The 14,892-nt window shown below is 36.2% G+C and overlaps 1 protein-coding gene across 1 annotated transcript; it reads left to right on the plus strand.

Moving 5' to 3' along the window:
• Nucleotides 1-13,016: 13,016 nt before the first annotated feature.
• Nucleotides 13,017-14,692, plus strand: LOC127117791 (anthocyanidin 3-O-glucosyltransferase 2). Its single transcript, XM_051047900.1, has one exon. The coding sequence runs from the start codon at nucleotides 13,102-13,104 to the stop codon at nucleotides 14,530-14,532; it is 1,431 nt and encodes a 476-aa protein (XP_050903857.1). The 5' UTR covers nucleotides 13,017-13,101; the 3' UTR covers nucleotides 14,533-14,692.
• Nucleotides 14,693-14,892: the final 200 nt, after the last annotated feature.

A 14,892-nucleotide genomic window follows, 5' to 3' on the forward strand; every position in this document is an offset into this window, starting at 1 on the left:
AAACACAAAAATATTTTCCTAACCTCTTTGAATGATGATGGATCTATGAAAAATATTCTCATCAATTTATTAATTGATTTGAGATTTATTTGAGATTTTAGTTCAATTAGGTTATTTTTATTCATTTAATTGATTAAAAATAGTTTCTGACTTTTAAAAATGCTGAATTTTTTTGTCAAACTTTGTTTGACCATGTTGAACTTGGGATAATTCACTTGGACCTTTTAAAGTTGATTTGAAGTGAATTTGAAGTTTGACCTTTCTTTAACATTTTAATTCAAGTTTATTTTCAAATATTAAAAAATGCCAAAAATATTTTGTTTATTTCTTGACTTCCAATCTTCATCCCATTGCTGATTTTATGGTTTGACCTTGATCTCCCCTATCTTTGGTCAACATTCATGGATTGGTACATTCCTTTTTATTTGATGCACTTTATTTTCTTCATTTTCATTATCCATCTTCTTCTTCTTCTTCTTCTTCTTCTTCTTCTTCTTCTTCTTCTTTTTGATCAATGAGTTAAAGGTTGATAAGTTAGCATTGATTAGGGAGGTTTAATCTTCCTTGATTCAAAGCTAATTCATCTTGATCAAATGATCAAGTGAATGGCTTTGCATTAAGGATAGGTTGCTTTCTAAATCATGCAAAGGACTTAAACCAATACAAGATCATTTCTCTTCTTCTTTTTGGCATGGCAAGTTGTTGGAACTTGGTTCACTAATCAAGACTTCTAACTTGTGTGGTTGCCTACATTATTATTGACCGGCCTCAGATAGTTGTGACTTCTACATAAGTCCAATTACGATTGCTTAACATAGCGCTAAATTTGCCTTATGGCACACTAACTACTAACACTAACAATTAACCATTAACATTTACTTCTTGCTCTTTACATTTATGCAATTTACTATTCTTGTACATATTATTCATTTGCTTTTCCCCCTTTGCTCACTTGAGCACATGTTTATGTTAATGCAATTTGCCTTTTGCTCACTTGAGCACATAATTGTGTATATATTATTGTGCTTGTGCTTTTGTTTTGATTATTGTGGACCAAAATGCAAAGAAATGGACAAATGGACTTAGTTTCTAGGACTTTCCCAATGCAAATTGGAGTAAAAAGATCTTAATGTGAAGATGGATTAGAAGGACCAAACCTCTAAACTCACTCTTGTCCATTCTTGATTTGTTTTCATAAACTTTTGATGTGTGTGCTCTTGTGCTAGGGAATCCTATGAGAGCTCAAATTGAAGAACCATTTCCATGTTCATCCAAAGTGAAAGATACAAAATGCATTGAGGATCTCTTAAGAAGACTTGTTCGATTGTTGCTTGAGATTACTATTATTTTGCTTGCATATTCCAAAGGATGGGAGCTACTTGGATCATCAATATGATCTCAAGAGAGGAACTCCATTTGTGGTCTTGTTCTCTTATCCCTTACCTCTTGTATGATTAGGACCTTAGCCATTCTTCTTCTTCCCTCCACTCTAACCCAAGCCAAAACTTTTGTGCAAACATTTAACACCTTTTTTTAAAAACATTAGAAACCTAAGCCTTATGCTTTTGATTTTCAAACTTTCTTTTCATAACACTTATTTTGAATTGAATCTTTAAGTCAACTTTGACCATATTTTGTATATACTTTTCATTGGTAAATATAACCCATTCAAATGTCTTTTGGTGGTTTCAATGGCCACTTTCTTAATCAAACTTTTCACAACCTTTAGCTATTAGGTTTGAGTTTTCCTTGAGGTAGATTTAATACTCACCTATATCCTTAGTGATGGACAATGAGTCTTCCATGCTTATTATAGGGTTAACCCCTCACTAGCATGTTGAAGTTATCCTCACATGGTGGATTTGTGGTTTTAGGTTGAGTTTTCTCCCTTGGATAACAAAAGACCTTAAGGCTTTTGGACCAATCAATTCACCAACTCATTTTGAGATTTTTACCCTGAACTACGAGATTTTGATCCTAATCTTTTTTAAGATGGTACGTAGGCAATGGGTTTATCCATCCAAACACAAAATGTAAATAAACTTGTATATTCTCTTCTCATCTCTTCAATCATGTTTGCACAAACAAATTTTCACAAAATACCAACCTTACAACAAATATGAAAAGGGCTCCCTAGGAGTACCTAGGATGTTTTGGGTGCTTAAAACCTTCCCATTGCATAACCAACCCCCTTACCCCGATCTTTGACATTTTTACTAGTTTTTGATTCGATAAAACTTTTAGGTTTCTGTTCGCTTTCTAACCATTCCTTTGGATAAATAGAAGTGTGGTGGCGACTCAACTTGTATGGTTTATTTTTGATTTAGTCAATATCTCTAATGGTAACGAATACCCCGCTACAGATACCGAAATAGCAAAATCCGTGGAAGAAATTCATGCGAATGCAACTCTGCCATGGTATGCTGATTTTGTCAACTACCTAGCTGTTGGAGTACTTCCACCGGACCTATCTTACCAACAAAGAAGAAATTATTTCATGACCTAAAACAATACTATTGGGATGAACCTCTGCTTTTAAAAAGAGGTACCGACGACATTTTCCGTCGATGTGTTCCTGAGGATGAATTAGACGACATAATCTCTCATTGCCATTCCGCTCCCTATGGAGGGCACGCAAGTACCTCAAAGACATGTACTAAGATTCTACAATCGGGCCTATTTTGGCCTACTCTATGGAAAGATGTCCATAATGCGGTTATAAAATGCGACCGGTGCCAACGCACTGGTAACATCTCAAGACGCGATGAAATGCCATAAACATGAATCTTAGAAGTGGAAGTCTTCGATGTATGGGGGATTGACTTCATGAGACCATTCCCATCTTATTTTGGTAATAAGTACATACTCGTTGCTATCGATTATGTTTCAAAATGGATCGAGGTTGTAGCTTCTCCAACAAATGACATACGAGTAGTGATTAAGTTGTTCAAGAACATTATCTTTCCTAGATTCGGTGTGCCAAAACTAGTAGTTAGTGATGGTGGCTCCTATTTCATATCAAATATCTTTGAAAAACTTCTTCTGAAGTATGGAGTCCGACACCGTGTAGCAACACCTTATCACCCACAAACTAGTGGGCAAGTCAAAGTTTCGAATCGAGAGATCAAACAGATTCTAGAAAAGACTGTCGGAATATCCAGAAAAGACTGGTCATCTAAACTAAACGAAGCTCTGTGGGCCTATAGGACAACTTACAAAACCCCAATAGGGACTACACCCTTTAAATTAGTCTACGGTAAATCATGTCATCTCCCTGTGGAATTAGAACATAAAGCTTACTGGGCAATTAAGACCCTAAATACAAATTATACTTCCGCAGGTGAGAAACGAATCTTGGACATTCACGAATTGGAAGAACTTCGACTAGATGCCTATGAGAATGCTAGGATATACAAAGAGCGAACCAAAAGATGGCACGGCAAACGTATATCTAGGAAAGAGTTTAATGTCGGCGACATAGTACTACTATTTAATTCAATACTTAAGCTTTTTCCGGGAAAACTTAAATCTAGGTGGTCAGGCCCTTTCGAAATCACAAAAATCCTTAAAAGCGGTACGATAGAAATCAAAGGTCGGAATAGTGAACCATTTATGGTAAACGGGCAGCGATTAAAACATTATCATAATATTGACAATAGAGACTATTCAAACAGTCTAAGACTTATAGAGCTACCTGCTCAACACCAAAACTAGTACATCGCAACGTTACTGTCGAACTTATGACATTAAACAAAGTGCTTAGTGGGAGACAACCCGCCTTTTCTTTTATTTGTTATCTTTGTTACTAAGTATTTTTCTTCTTTGACTTTCATTTGTATTTTTGCCTCCCTTCCTTGATTCTATGCAGTAATACTTGTTGCTTCTAGTTACTAACTTAGAAACATTGGATACTGATTAACAGGCAATTTATAACTAGTTAGTTACTAACTTTCATCATGCAACCAGTAGACATAGTTTTCAGAGGCAAAGTTCAGAGAAGGTGTTATGATTATCTAGCTCGGAAGGATATGGCTTTATCCATATATTATGATGGACCTACCATGGATTGGTTAGGTATCCGAGACAACATCTTGTTTATTTTTAACTAGTTAGGATGGGAGAATGCTGCTATTAAGAGAAGGTTTGTCACTTACCGTGAAATTACCCTAGAATTCCTTAGCTCCCTAGTTTACAACCCCAAGCATGGTTACGGACTTAACAAAGGGTTAATTTCCTTTAGGCTATTTAGCATGGACTTCACTTATAACCGTAGAGACCTTGCTGACCTCCTAGGATTTCCTAGTGGTCCATTTGTTTTCACTACCCGCCAGGAGGAATTAATTGATGACATCGACCTAGATTACTTTTGGGGTAGTTTAACTGGAGATTACTACCCTAACCCAAACGAGATGCACTCCCAAATGATCCATAACCCTGCTATCCGCTACTTCCATAAAATACTAGCCCACACCCTGTTTGGTAAGGAAGAGAACAACACCATAGTGTCACGAGATGAACTTTTCATCTTACTCTGTGTCGACCAAGGTCGACATGTCAATGTTGTGACATTTATGATGGATAGATTCATTCACCTTGCAAAGAACAATCACACCCCAATCATAATAGGTGGCCTAGTAACCATGATAGCTGATGCCATTGGACTTAGACGCCCACTTTACGAGCATGTACCGTTTGGACACATCCGACCCATGGGCATTGAATTTTGCTTCAACCGTAGAATCATAGGCAACCTTGGGCCGAATACTTTTGATTACCTCATTAACAACAAAGTTGTCCGACTATTTACCTTGTCTAACCATGAGAGAACAAGTGTTCATAACCGCAATAACTGGCTTTATGATTTAGATGAACACCTAATTGATCCACCTTCACCTCCTGAGAAACCACCTATATATGAGTATTTAAATGACCTAATCCATGTTGATGAATCTGACCCTGAAACACCTCCAAACTACTATAACATAGATGAACCGGAACTTCCATCCTATGCAGATAATCTTGCCATGCTTCTTACCCGTCTGGATGATTTCCATACTGACATTACCGCTGTGAAAGAAGAAATAAAGATCATGCGCCTTAATGTCTTAGGCCTAATGGATGTCGCCGTCGAACAGTTTGATCATTTGAACCAGGCTTTAGCTGCATTGGGACAGAACCGTGGCTGATTTCACTGACCACTGATCTCTCCTACTCACACTAAGCAATGAGGACACTGTTATGTTTTGTGTGGGGAGGGAGCACATTTTATTGCTTTTATGTATTGCTCTTTTATCGTTATTATTTCTTATATTACATTTAATTTTAATCTTTTAATTTAATAACAATACTATTTATTTATTTATGCTTCTATATTTATTTATTTATGCTTCTATATTTATTTATTTATTTATGCTTCTAAATTCAATTGCTCAGTCATTATATTATACTGTATTAAACTGCTTAAACTGCTGCAACATTTAATGAGAAAATTTGCAAACAAGCGTGTGACGACCGTCACATATAGTGTGACGCCCATCTTACAGAAGTGACGACCGTCACGGATCTACCACGCTCGTCACACAGCATGCAGATGACCGTTACGCATAGTTGACCGTTGCAGACGACCGTTACACACCTGTTACGCGTGACGATCGTCACCCCCTTGTGACGACCGTCACGAAACTAGAGAGCGCGCTTATAAATACAGGCGCACTTCCTCTCTTCTTCCTCATCAATCATCCTACTCACACCACTCTTCTCTCTATTATTCAATTCTTTACCTTCTTTCAAGCGAGAAGCGTGTAACTCACGATATCCATCCCTCCCACCAACACCTATATTTTCATAAATCACCAATGGCCCGTCAAGAGAGAGCAGCTCCCGACCTCTCCACCGTCGTATTCAGAAATGGAGAAGCCGACGAGCACCAAAGAGACAACTACCTCAAATTCTATCAACGTTCAGTCCAAGCTACGAGGTATGTTGATAACGAATGTCTGACGAAGCTGGGACTTCTGGAGGGCGTGGGTTGGATGCTGACAAACTCCGGCTGACACGGCTTTGCACCACACCGCAACCAACTTATGAGGCGCTAACCCTGGAATTCCTGAGTTCCTTCTCCTACATTACTCCCCCTGGCGCAACTCAGTTTCTCACCGGAGTCGCCACATTCCGAATGTTCGGTACCGAGTATTCCCTAAACCAAACTCAATTAGCACGAATGCTTGGTTTCTGATATGGAGAGGGAGTTCACTGCTGTATCCCTGACGGATGGTCAGAGATAGCATTTGGAGTATGGCACAACCTGACCAACATGAACGCCACAAGCTGGGATACGCTCAACGCAACTTACATTCACAACCCAGCTATTAGATATTTCCACCGAGTCCTGGGGCACACGGTTTTCGGAAGAGTCAGCAATCACAAGGTAAACTCCAAGGAACTCTTCCTTTTTCACTGTGTGTTCACCCCGATCACGTTCAATGTCACTCTATTCCTATTGGCCAACATACAGGCTGCTTGCATGAGAGGCAGCCAGGCGTTCTGTTTTGGGGGAATCTTCACCTCCATAGCACTAAGCCTGAATCTAGGGAATAAGCTCGCCGACTTGCCAGCCTTGCCAGCCGAGTTCCTCGACATCGACTATTACCGTGCTTCACACCTCATCAAGGCCAGAGATGACGGGAAGTATCATCCTGTGGTTAGAAACAAGACTGTCTGAAGCATCATCATGCCCAACAGGAACCGTATAGATCCGCAGAATATGGCGAATTGGATTTTTGATCTGAGCGCCCCTGACGAAAACGAAGGAGATCCTAATAATGGAGCAGATGAAGTCGAAGAGGAACTTGACCGAGGCATGCCACGACCACCTCCTGAGTACGCTGCGGAGACATCTTCCCGAGGCCAACAAAGAAACGAGCGAACCCGCCACCATGGAAAACATCTACGCTGAGATGTTGCGATACAACCAGAGGATGGAAGAACTCCAGACGGAAATGATGCAAGCAATCCAGCAGATACAGCGGGATCAGCACGACTATGCAAATTGGCACAACCAGGGGATGGCGGAGCTTTCAGACCAGATGAGTGCCCTGACATATCGCGTAGATGTCATCCAGGAGTACACTCAGTATGTGGGATTGGATCCTACCCAGCAAGGAAGAGGTGAGCGTGCACGAGCAAGAGCCAGAGCACGCAGAGGCCAACAGCGTGACGACGAGTAGCGACCTTCTTGTTTCTTCTCTTTTTCTTTATATTGTCGCATTGAGGACAATGCTTTGTTTAAATGTGGGAGGAAATCCCTATCTTTCCTTTACTTGTTTCTATTTTTATCCAATACAAAAAAAAATTGGTTTATCCTTATTAAATCGTTACCATCATTCAATCATTTATACATAATTTGGCATAACAAATTTTTTTTGTCCTTAAGATTAAATGCATACCCTACGAGTATATAGGTTGTCTTACAGAGGTTCTGTTAGGAAACTGAGAAAAATCTAACAAGATTGATACCGTCCCGACACCTTAGATCCCTCACTTCTGCGAGATCAGTTTGAATACCCATTGTACCGATACCTTAAGTCTCCTTTCTAGATTAACCCCTAGTAGTTTATACTAGTAGTCAGCACCGTCTCAAGCATAAACCACGTGAAGAGCCGATGAATATAAGTGTTTGATGCCTACGAATTAAAGAAAATTCTTCATACTTTTCCTATCAGGAAATTGATAAATGAACCATACAAACGGTTGCAAGATATACAAAAGGAAGGAACAGAAATACCCGGATGGTTGGTTCAGAGGTACCTGGTACTGGACTCGGTAGGGAGAACTACGGTTCGATCCCCCATAACCTTCAAAAGGGGATATATAAAGGGGTACCACACTAGTGTACCAGACCCCGTGCTAAGAAAAGGATCAAAGTCACTAACCGGCTACTTTACTAAGTGCGTGCGAAGGCAAAGGGCTTAATGTGATTGCGCTAGAATGAAACCGGGTGAAATAGAAACGAGAAACACTAGGTTGAGCTATAATAGCATGATTCGAACTAGCTTGTACAAAGGAGAGGTCTACGTTAATGCTTATTGCTTGTGTCGTCACTGTATCTTTAGTGTTTTACTTGAGTATCTGCCATCTTAACAAAGTTCTAACAACCACGTACGAATTGGAAATGTATTCGTGTTTAATTAGTGTTTTCAAATTTCATTTGCTTGAGGACAAACAAAGATTCAAGTTTAGGGGAGTTTGATAACACGAAAATACATCATATATTTGCCTTGATTTACACTCAAAGATCATACCACTTTAGTTTATATTCCGATTATTCCGCAAGTATTCGAGTTATTTTTGCAGGTATTTCAATCTCCATGCGTAAATGAGCAAAGTGTAGAAAAGGGAGAAAAAGAAAAAGAAATAGATGAGAAAGCATCAGAAAAACAGAAATCAGAAGAGCACATAAATTGTTGATGTGACGACCGTCACAAGGCGCATGACGACCGACACGCCCAGCTTGTGACGACCGTCACAGGTCCATGACGAGCGTCACACGGCCAAAATTAAAGCCTTGAAGCAGTCAACAGAAGCAACCAAAACGTGCCTAAATTCTCTCAACAGAACCACTTCCCCGTGGATTCCTCACTCAACCGAGTCACCCTTATTTTTCTCAACTGTCAAGACCTACTAGGAATATAAAAAGGACGAAGGTTGGAAAAAAAGGGGGACGTTTACTCTCCCTCTGCAATTTATTTTCTACAACATTTTAGCTTTTTAATGTTATTTTCCTTCAGCAAACCTTTTTTCCTTTACTGCAATTCAGTTACCATTCCGTTTACAGTTTCCGTTTTTCCCTTTTTCCTTTCCGTTTTTCAGTTAGCCAAAGTAGTAGTTTCCTACACTGGGGAACTACTACACTTTATTTAATTTAGTAAGCAATTGTATTGAAGAAGCAGAATCCTACCGACCTGTGGAGGACTGCTCAAGTACTCCAAGATTCGACGTACTCTATTAATCCAATTGCCAGGTTTTTATTCAATTATTATTATTATTGCTCTGTTACTATTATTATGTTTGTCGCACTATTAATCTGTTTATGCTCGTCTGCGTTTGCGCTATTTAACATGTCTGGCTAAATTACCGGTATCGGTATGTAACAATTTAATCATACGGGATTTAATAATAATCGGTGAAAACTCCTTTTCTCAAACAATCTTTTCGGCTGTGGTTTTTAATTTAAATTTAATTAACTTTGTCACAAAAGTGAGAAGCTATTTAATACGATTTTGCCACGAGAGTGGGAAATTAACTAAGGTGAGAACTAACAATCGCGAGAGCGTGAGGCTTGAACTGGATAGTAAAAACTAGACATTGATTTTAAAAACAGCGAGAGCACTTTAAAAGCAATTAGAACTTATCTATTTTCAAAAAGTATTTTTAACTTCAAATGGGACAGCGAGAGCGTACATTCTGACTTAAAGGTATAGGCCGAATCAACAATCACGAGAGTGTGAGATAAAGCTTTTTAAATAAGTATTTTCTACTGAAATATATTTGGTATTTAAATTATACATCGATGACTTGTCGAATCCCTGACGATTAATGCGTTGCATACTGGTTCCTTCTATTAATTCTTTCTTAAAACTCAACTTCCCTTAGATTTAATTTTCTTCAACCAATCTTCTAAAAATCATTCCCTTAGCTAAACATAGTAATGTCGGTAGCATTAGTTTGACCATCGGTCCCTGTGGGTTCGATATATTTTAAAACTAAAACGACTGGACTGTGTACTTGCAGTCAAGTACCCGATTGACTATATTCTATATACAGTCACGACACGTATCACTTTCATTAAAGCAATATCTCTATATGTCAAAATCACTTGTGGACACAAATCTTTCTTCACACACAATTCTTTAAGTTTCTCCAATACCCAACAAAAATTCTATGTCTGCTCAGACTCCATATACGCAAATGCGACAGCAAAAGTCAACTCGGTAGATGTCATACCAACAATTTCAATCAAAGATTGTCTATATTTGTTTGTCTTGTAGGTGTTATCCATTACTAACACAATAAAAAAAATATTCAACAACTTAACTGAATCAGGATGGACCAAAAATATCTCTCTCACAACTTCCGAGTCATCCATTTTTCTACTCCAATACACATAGCCTACATCCTTAATAAGCTTAAACAAATGTTGTATCTCACTTCTGTGACCTCTTACCTCTTTTTCTATCATATTCTTATGGTTGTATATTTGCGCAAATCGAGTGACATTTTCTGAATCTCGGTCTTGCAAGGAAAGGAATATGTGTCTATGTGGTACATGTCTCTTTGTCAAATCAACGACATGTTGCTTCTCATCTGTGGTCAACCTACCAATAAATGGACCCCACATTTTACATCAATCTCCCAACCAGACTTATCTTTCGCCGGAGTCGACCTACTTTTAAATGGTAATCCACATTTTTTGGACGCACTTTGAGTTCCACTATCAGTATCCTTATATTTCCCACATTTGTCAAAATCAAATATTAATTTGTTACTTCTCTCTCTTGCCTGTTTCAATATCTGAACGAGTGATAATAACAGTTACTTTATTATGGATTCCAACCTCTTTAATCCATCTGATCACCTCTTCTCGTGTACCAAATCTTTGAGCAGGGACGGAGCCAGAGATTTTAAATTGTGGGGGCAAAATATTAGTTTATAAATTAGTAGTGTAATACATGCAATTTATTTTTTAAAAGAAAAATTGTACATTTTTTTATCTTTGATAATATTTAATTTTAAAAAAGTATTTAATAATTTTTTAATTTTTATTTGTGTAATTTTCTTAATTTTATTATTAATAAAATTATATATTTATTTCTATATATAAATAATTGATGTGTATGAGTAATTATCTGTGATATTTGGTGCTGATATCTTAATGTTAAAATAAAAATATATAAAATAAAATATTTTTTAAATTTTTTACTAAAAAAATATTTTGAAATTAAGCACAACCAATTTAACTATATTTTAAATTTAAAAAAGACTTTCAAATAGATTTATATATATATATATATATATATATATATATATATATATATATATATATATATATATATATATATATATATATATATATATATATATAATGGTAATTAAAAAAAATTAAAACAATTTGAGGGACACATGCCCCCACTCTCACACATCTAGCTCTGTCTTTGTCTTTGAGTGATCAAAAATGCATCAGAAATATCAACACATACTTGAGAAATAATTTCCATACCTGCACAATAAAAGAATATCAAAAAAAAAAATTAAAAATGTAAACCGGAAGACTTCAAGGAAGAGTTCCGGATTACAAAAGTAAAACATCGGAAGTCTTTGGAAAAGACTTTCGGTATATGTTACTTTGTTAACCGGAACACATACGATAAGTGTTCCAGAACGTTCTTTTTCAAAAACTGAATCGGAATTCTTCAAGTAACTCTCCCAATATACGTTATGCAATAAATCAGATGTCTTTCACGAAATCTTCCGGTTTGAAAAAAAAACATATCAAAAATCTTTTTCAATGAGTTTTGGTACGAGGATGAATAGTGCAATTTTTAAAAATCTCAATTAAATAATTAAAAGTGAAATGATAAATTGATTAAAAATAAATAAAAATAAAATTAATATTTTTTTAAAAATACAGATGTATTGGTATAAATGCAGCGGTATAAAGTAAGTTTTTTTTGAATAAGATGTAGAGAAATCTGCCAATAATAAGTAGGGATGTTATTATAGTGTATAAAAGTTAATATGTAGACTAGATTAATAACCAGGATGATGATGGGCTATTGTAAATTAGTTTATTTATTTTCTATTAAATTTTAAATATGTTAAATATTTATTTTAATAAAAAATATTAATAAATTATAATTGAAATAATGATATATATAAAAAGATACATTTTATTTGAAAGAAAAATATATATCAGTAAATTAAGAGTCACATTTGAAACTTAGTTTTACAAATTTAAATAATTATAGGACTATTTTTTTAATTTAGATATTTGATTTTAAGTTGATATATATATATATATATATATATATATATATATATATATATATATATATATATATATATATATATAATCTTAAACAAATTTTAAAATTTATTTACAACTATTATTAAATAAAACATTCAGTTTTGTAAATGTATGTCTATTTTGTCAAACTATTGTCATATGACAAATAAAAATTATTTTGGTATACGATGAATAAAAACTATTTTGTCAAACTATTGTTATATGACAAATAGAAACTATTTTGTTATACGATGAATAGAAACTATTTTGTCAAACTATTGTTATACGAAGATGAGAAACTATTTTATTAAACGATTGTTATATGATGAATGAAAACTATTTTGTCAAACTATCATCAAACATTCAATCTATAGCCGTCTTACCTTTTCGTAGTCGATTCATAAAAACTCAATCTTAAAAGATTTTTGAGATGTATAATAACCTTCACTGATAAGGTTAAGTTGATGTTTTATTGCTGGTACAAAATATAAGTTATATGATAACTTAGCGAGAGTATAAATGGTGTTAATATGCATCAAAAGAATATAAATACATATAAACTAATTAAAAAAACAAAATGAAAACTTCAGTTTCTCTCTGGAATTCAAGAAAAAATCTATTCCATAAAATCATCAATTATTTCATTTTCATACATATAATAAAAATAGGAATATTATTTTGAAAGACATAGTTAATCTAAACTTTTTGAGATGAAGTAACAAATAGCCTAAAAATTTTAAGACAAAAAATATTTTTTAATTATTTTTTGATTAAATAAATACCAATAATAGAAAAAGATAACTAGACTATTGCCATGCATCCCACCCTAACATTTCCTTCACTCCACAGCTTGGTCATCCCATCCAGCAAAGCCATGACATCACTCACATAATATTTCCTTTTACTATACAACAAACACCAATTATCATTTTAACTTTCTATATTATTACTATTCCTATTCGTGTATAAATAAAAGAAGTCACAGGAATATCATAGAACAATTCAAAACACAGTACCTCATAGCTCAGTGCATATCCAAGATGAAGAAAGCACAAGTTGTTTTTATTCCTTCTTCTGGTTTGAGCCATCTAGTTTCCACCCTTGAGTTCGCCAAGCTTCTAATCAACCGTGATAACCGTTTCCGAATAACCGTTTTAGTTATGAAATTCCCAAACACCTCCGAAGGTGAGTCATACATTGATTCCCTTACCATCCCTGATTCTCTCCACCTCGTCAACCTTCCACAAATCTCTCTTCCTCCAAACACGGATCGAGCTTCCGCCATTGCCGCTCTCCTCGAAGCTCAAAAACCATATGTCAAACAAGCCGTCTCTAACCTCACTGCCAAAGAAGAACAACATGGACCCCTCGCTGCCTTCGTCGTTGACATGACCTGCACCAGGATGATTGATGTTGCCAAAGAATTTTCCGTCCCCGCGCTCATCTTCTTCACTTCTGGCGTTGCTTCCCTTGGTTTGATGCTTTATCTTCACACTCTGTTTGAGCGAGACAACTTTGATTCGACTCAGTTACAGCAGCAGAACGAGTTAGCCGTTCCAAGTTTCGCCAATTCAATTCCCATAAACTCGTTTCCTAGTTTTGTGCTAGACAAGAAATGGGAGTCGTTTTTTATGAGATTTGTAGGAGGGCTCAAGAAGCCAAATGGCATTATAGTAAACTCATTTGAAGAGCTTGAATCACATGCGGTCCAATCGTTTCTCTCTCATCCTGATCTAGCAGGGTTACCTATATATCCGGTAGGGCCCTTATTAAACCCTGAGCCCAAAACGAGCATCGTGGATTCAGATGATATCATCAAGTGGCTTGATGATCAACCTCCTTCTTCGGTAGTTTTCCTCTGCTTCGGGACTAGAGGTTCTTTCTATGCTGATCAAATCCAAGAGATAGCACATGCTATTGAAAATAGTGGAGTTCGTTTCGTGTGGTCTCTACGTAAACCCTCACCGGAAAGTTTTATGTCCGCACCCTCTGATTATCCACTTTCAGATTTGATTTCGCTTTTACCGGAAGGATTTTTAAATAGAACGGTTGAATCAGGAAAGGTGGTTGGTTGGGCCCCACAGGCTCAAATACTTACTCACCAAGCTATTGGAGGTTTTGTTTCGCATTGTGGATGGAATTCCATATTGGAGAGCATACATTTTGGTGTGCCTATTGCGGCATGGCCTCTTTATGCGGAACAACAAGCAAATGCTTTTGAATTGGTGTGTGAGCTGAAGTTGGGTGTGGAGATTGCATTGGACTATCGAGTGGGGTTTAATGGTGATCATAACTATGTTGTAACCGCAGAAAAAATTGAGAAAGGAATAAAGAGTGTGATGGATGAGGCTGGGGCGGTAAGAAAAAAAGTGATAGAGATGAGCGAAAAAAGTAAGAAGACTTTGTTAGAGGGTGGATCTTCCTACACTTATTTAGGTAATTTGATTTATTATATTATGAATCAGGTATAAAACTAAACAATCCTAATACCAATATCCAAAAGGTTAGTAGCTATTGGGTTATTTATCACCATTAATAATTGTAATAAGGAATAATCACTTTTCCAAATACTTAGGCTAGAAGGCTTACAAAACTCTTGACTAACGGCCATAACGATCAATTAATTTTCGTCTCATGCATCCCTGATTTATCATGATTACTACTTATGAATTATGAATGAAATGACATCGGCTTTGAATCACACTTTTAGCTTAATCTGGTTGCAAGGCTGGAGGAGTTCATCCAAGCTTTCAAACCATCATTGTAGAACTACTATTTTGCCACTAATTTAAGTGGGTCAAGAGCCAAGCGCTCTTACCCATTCATTGTAA

The sequence above is a fragment of the Lathyrus oleraceus genome, chromosome 2 (genome assembly GCF_024323335.1).
Source record: "Lathyrus oleraceus cultivar Zhongwan6 chromosome 2, CAAS_Psat_ZW6_1.0, whole genome shotgun sequence".
NCBI classification, from domain to species: Eukaryota; Viridiplantae; Streptophyta; class Magnoliopsida; order Fabales; family Fabaceae; genus Lathyrus; species Lathyrus oleraceus.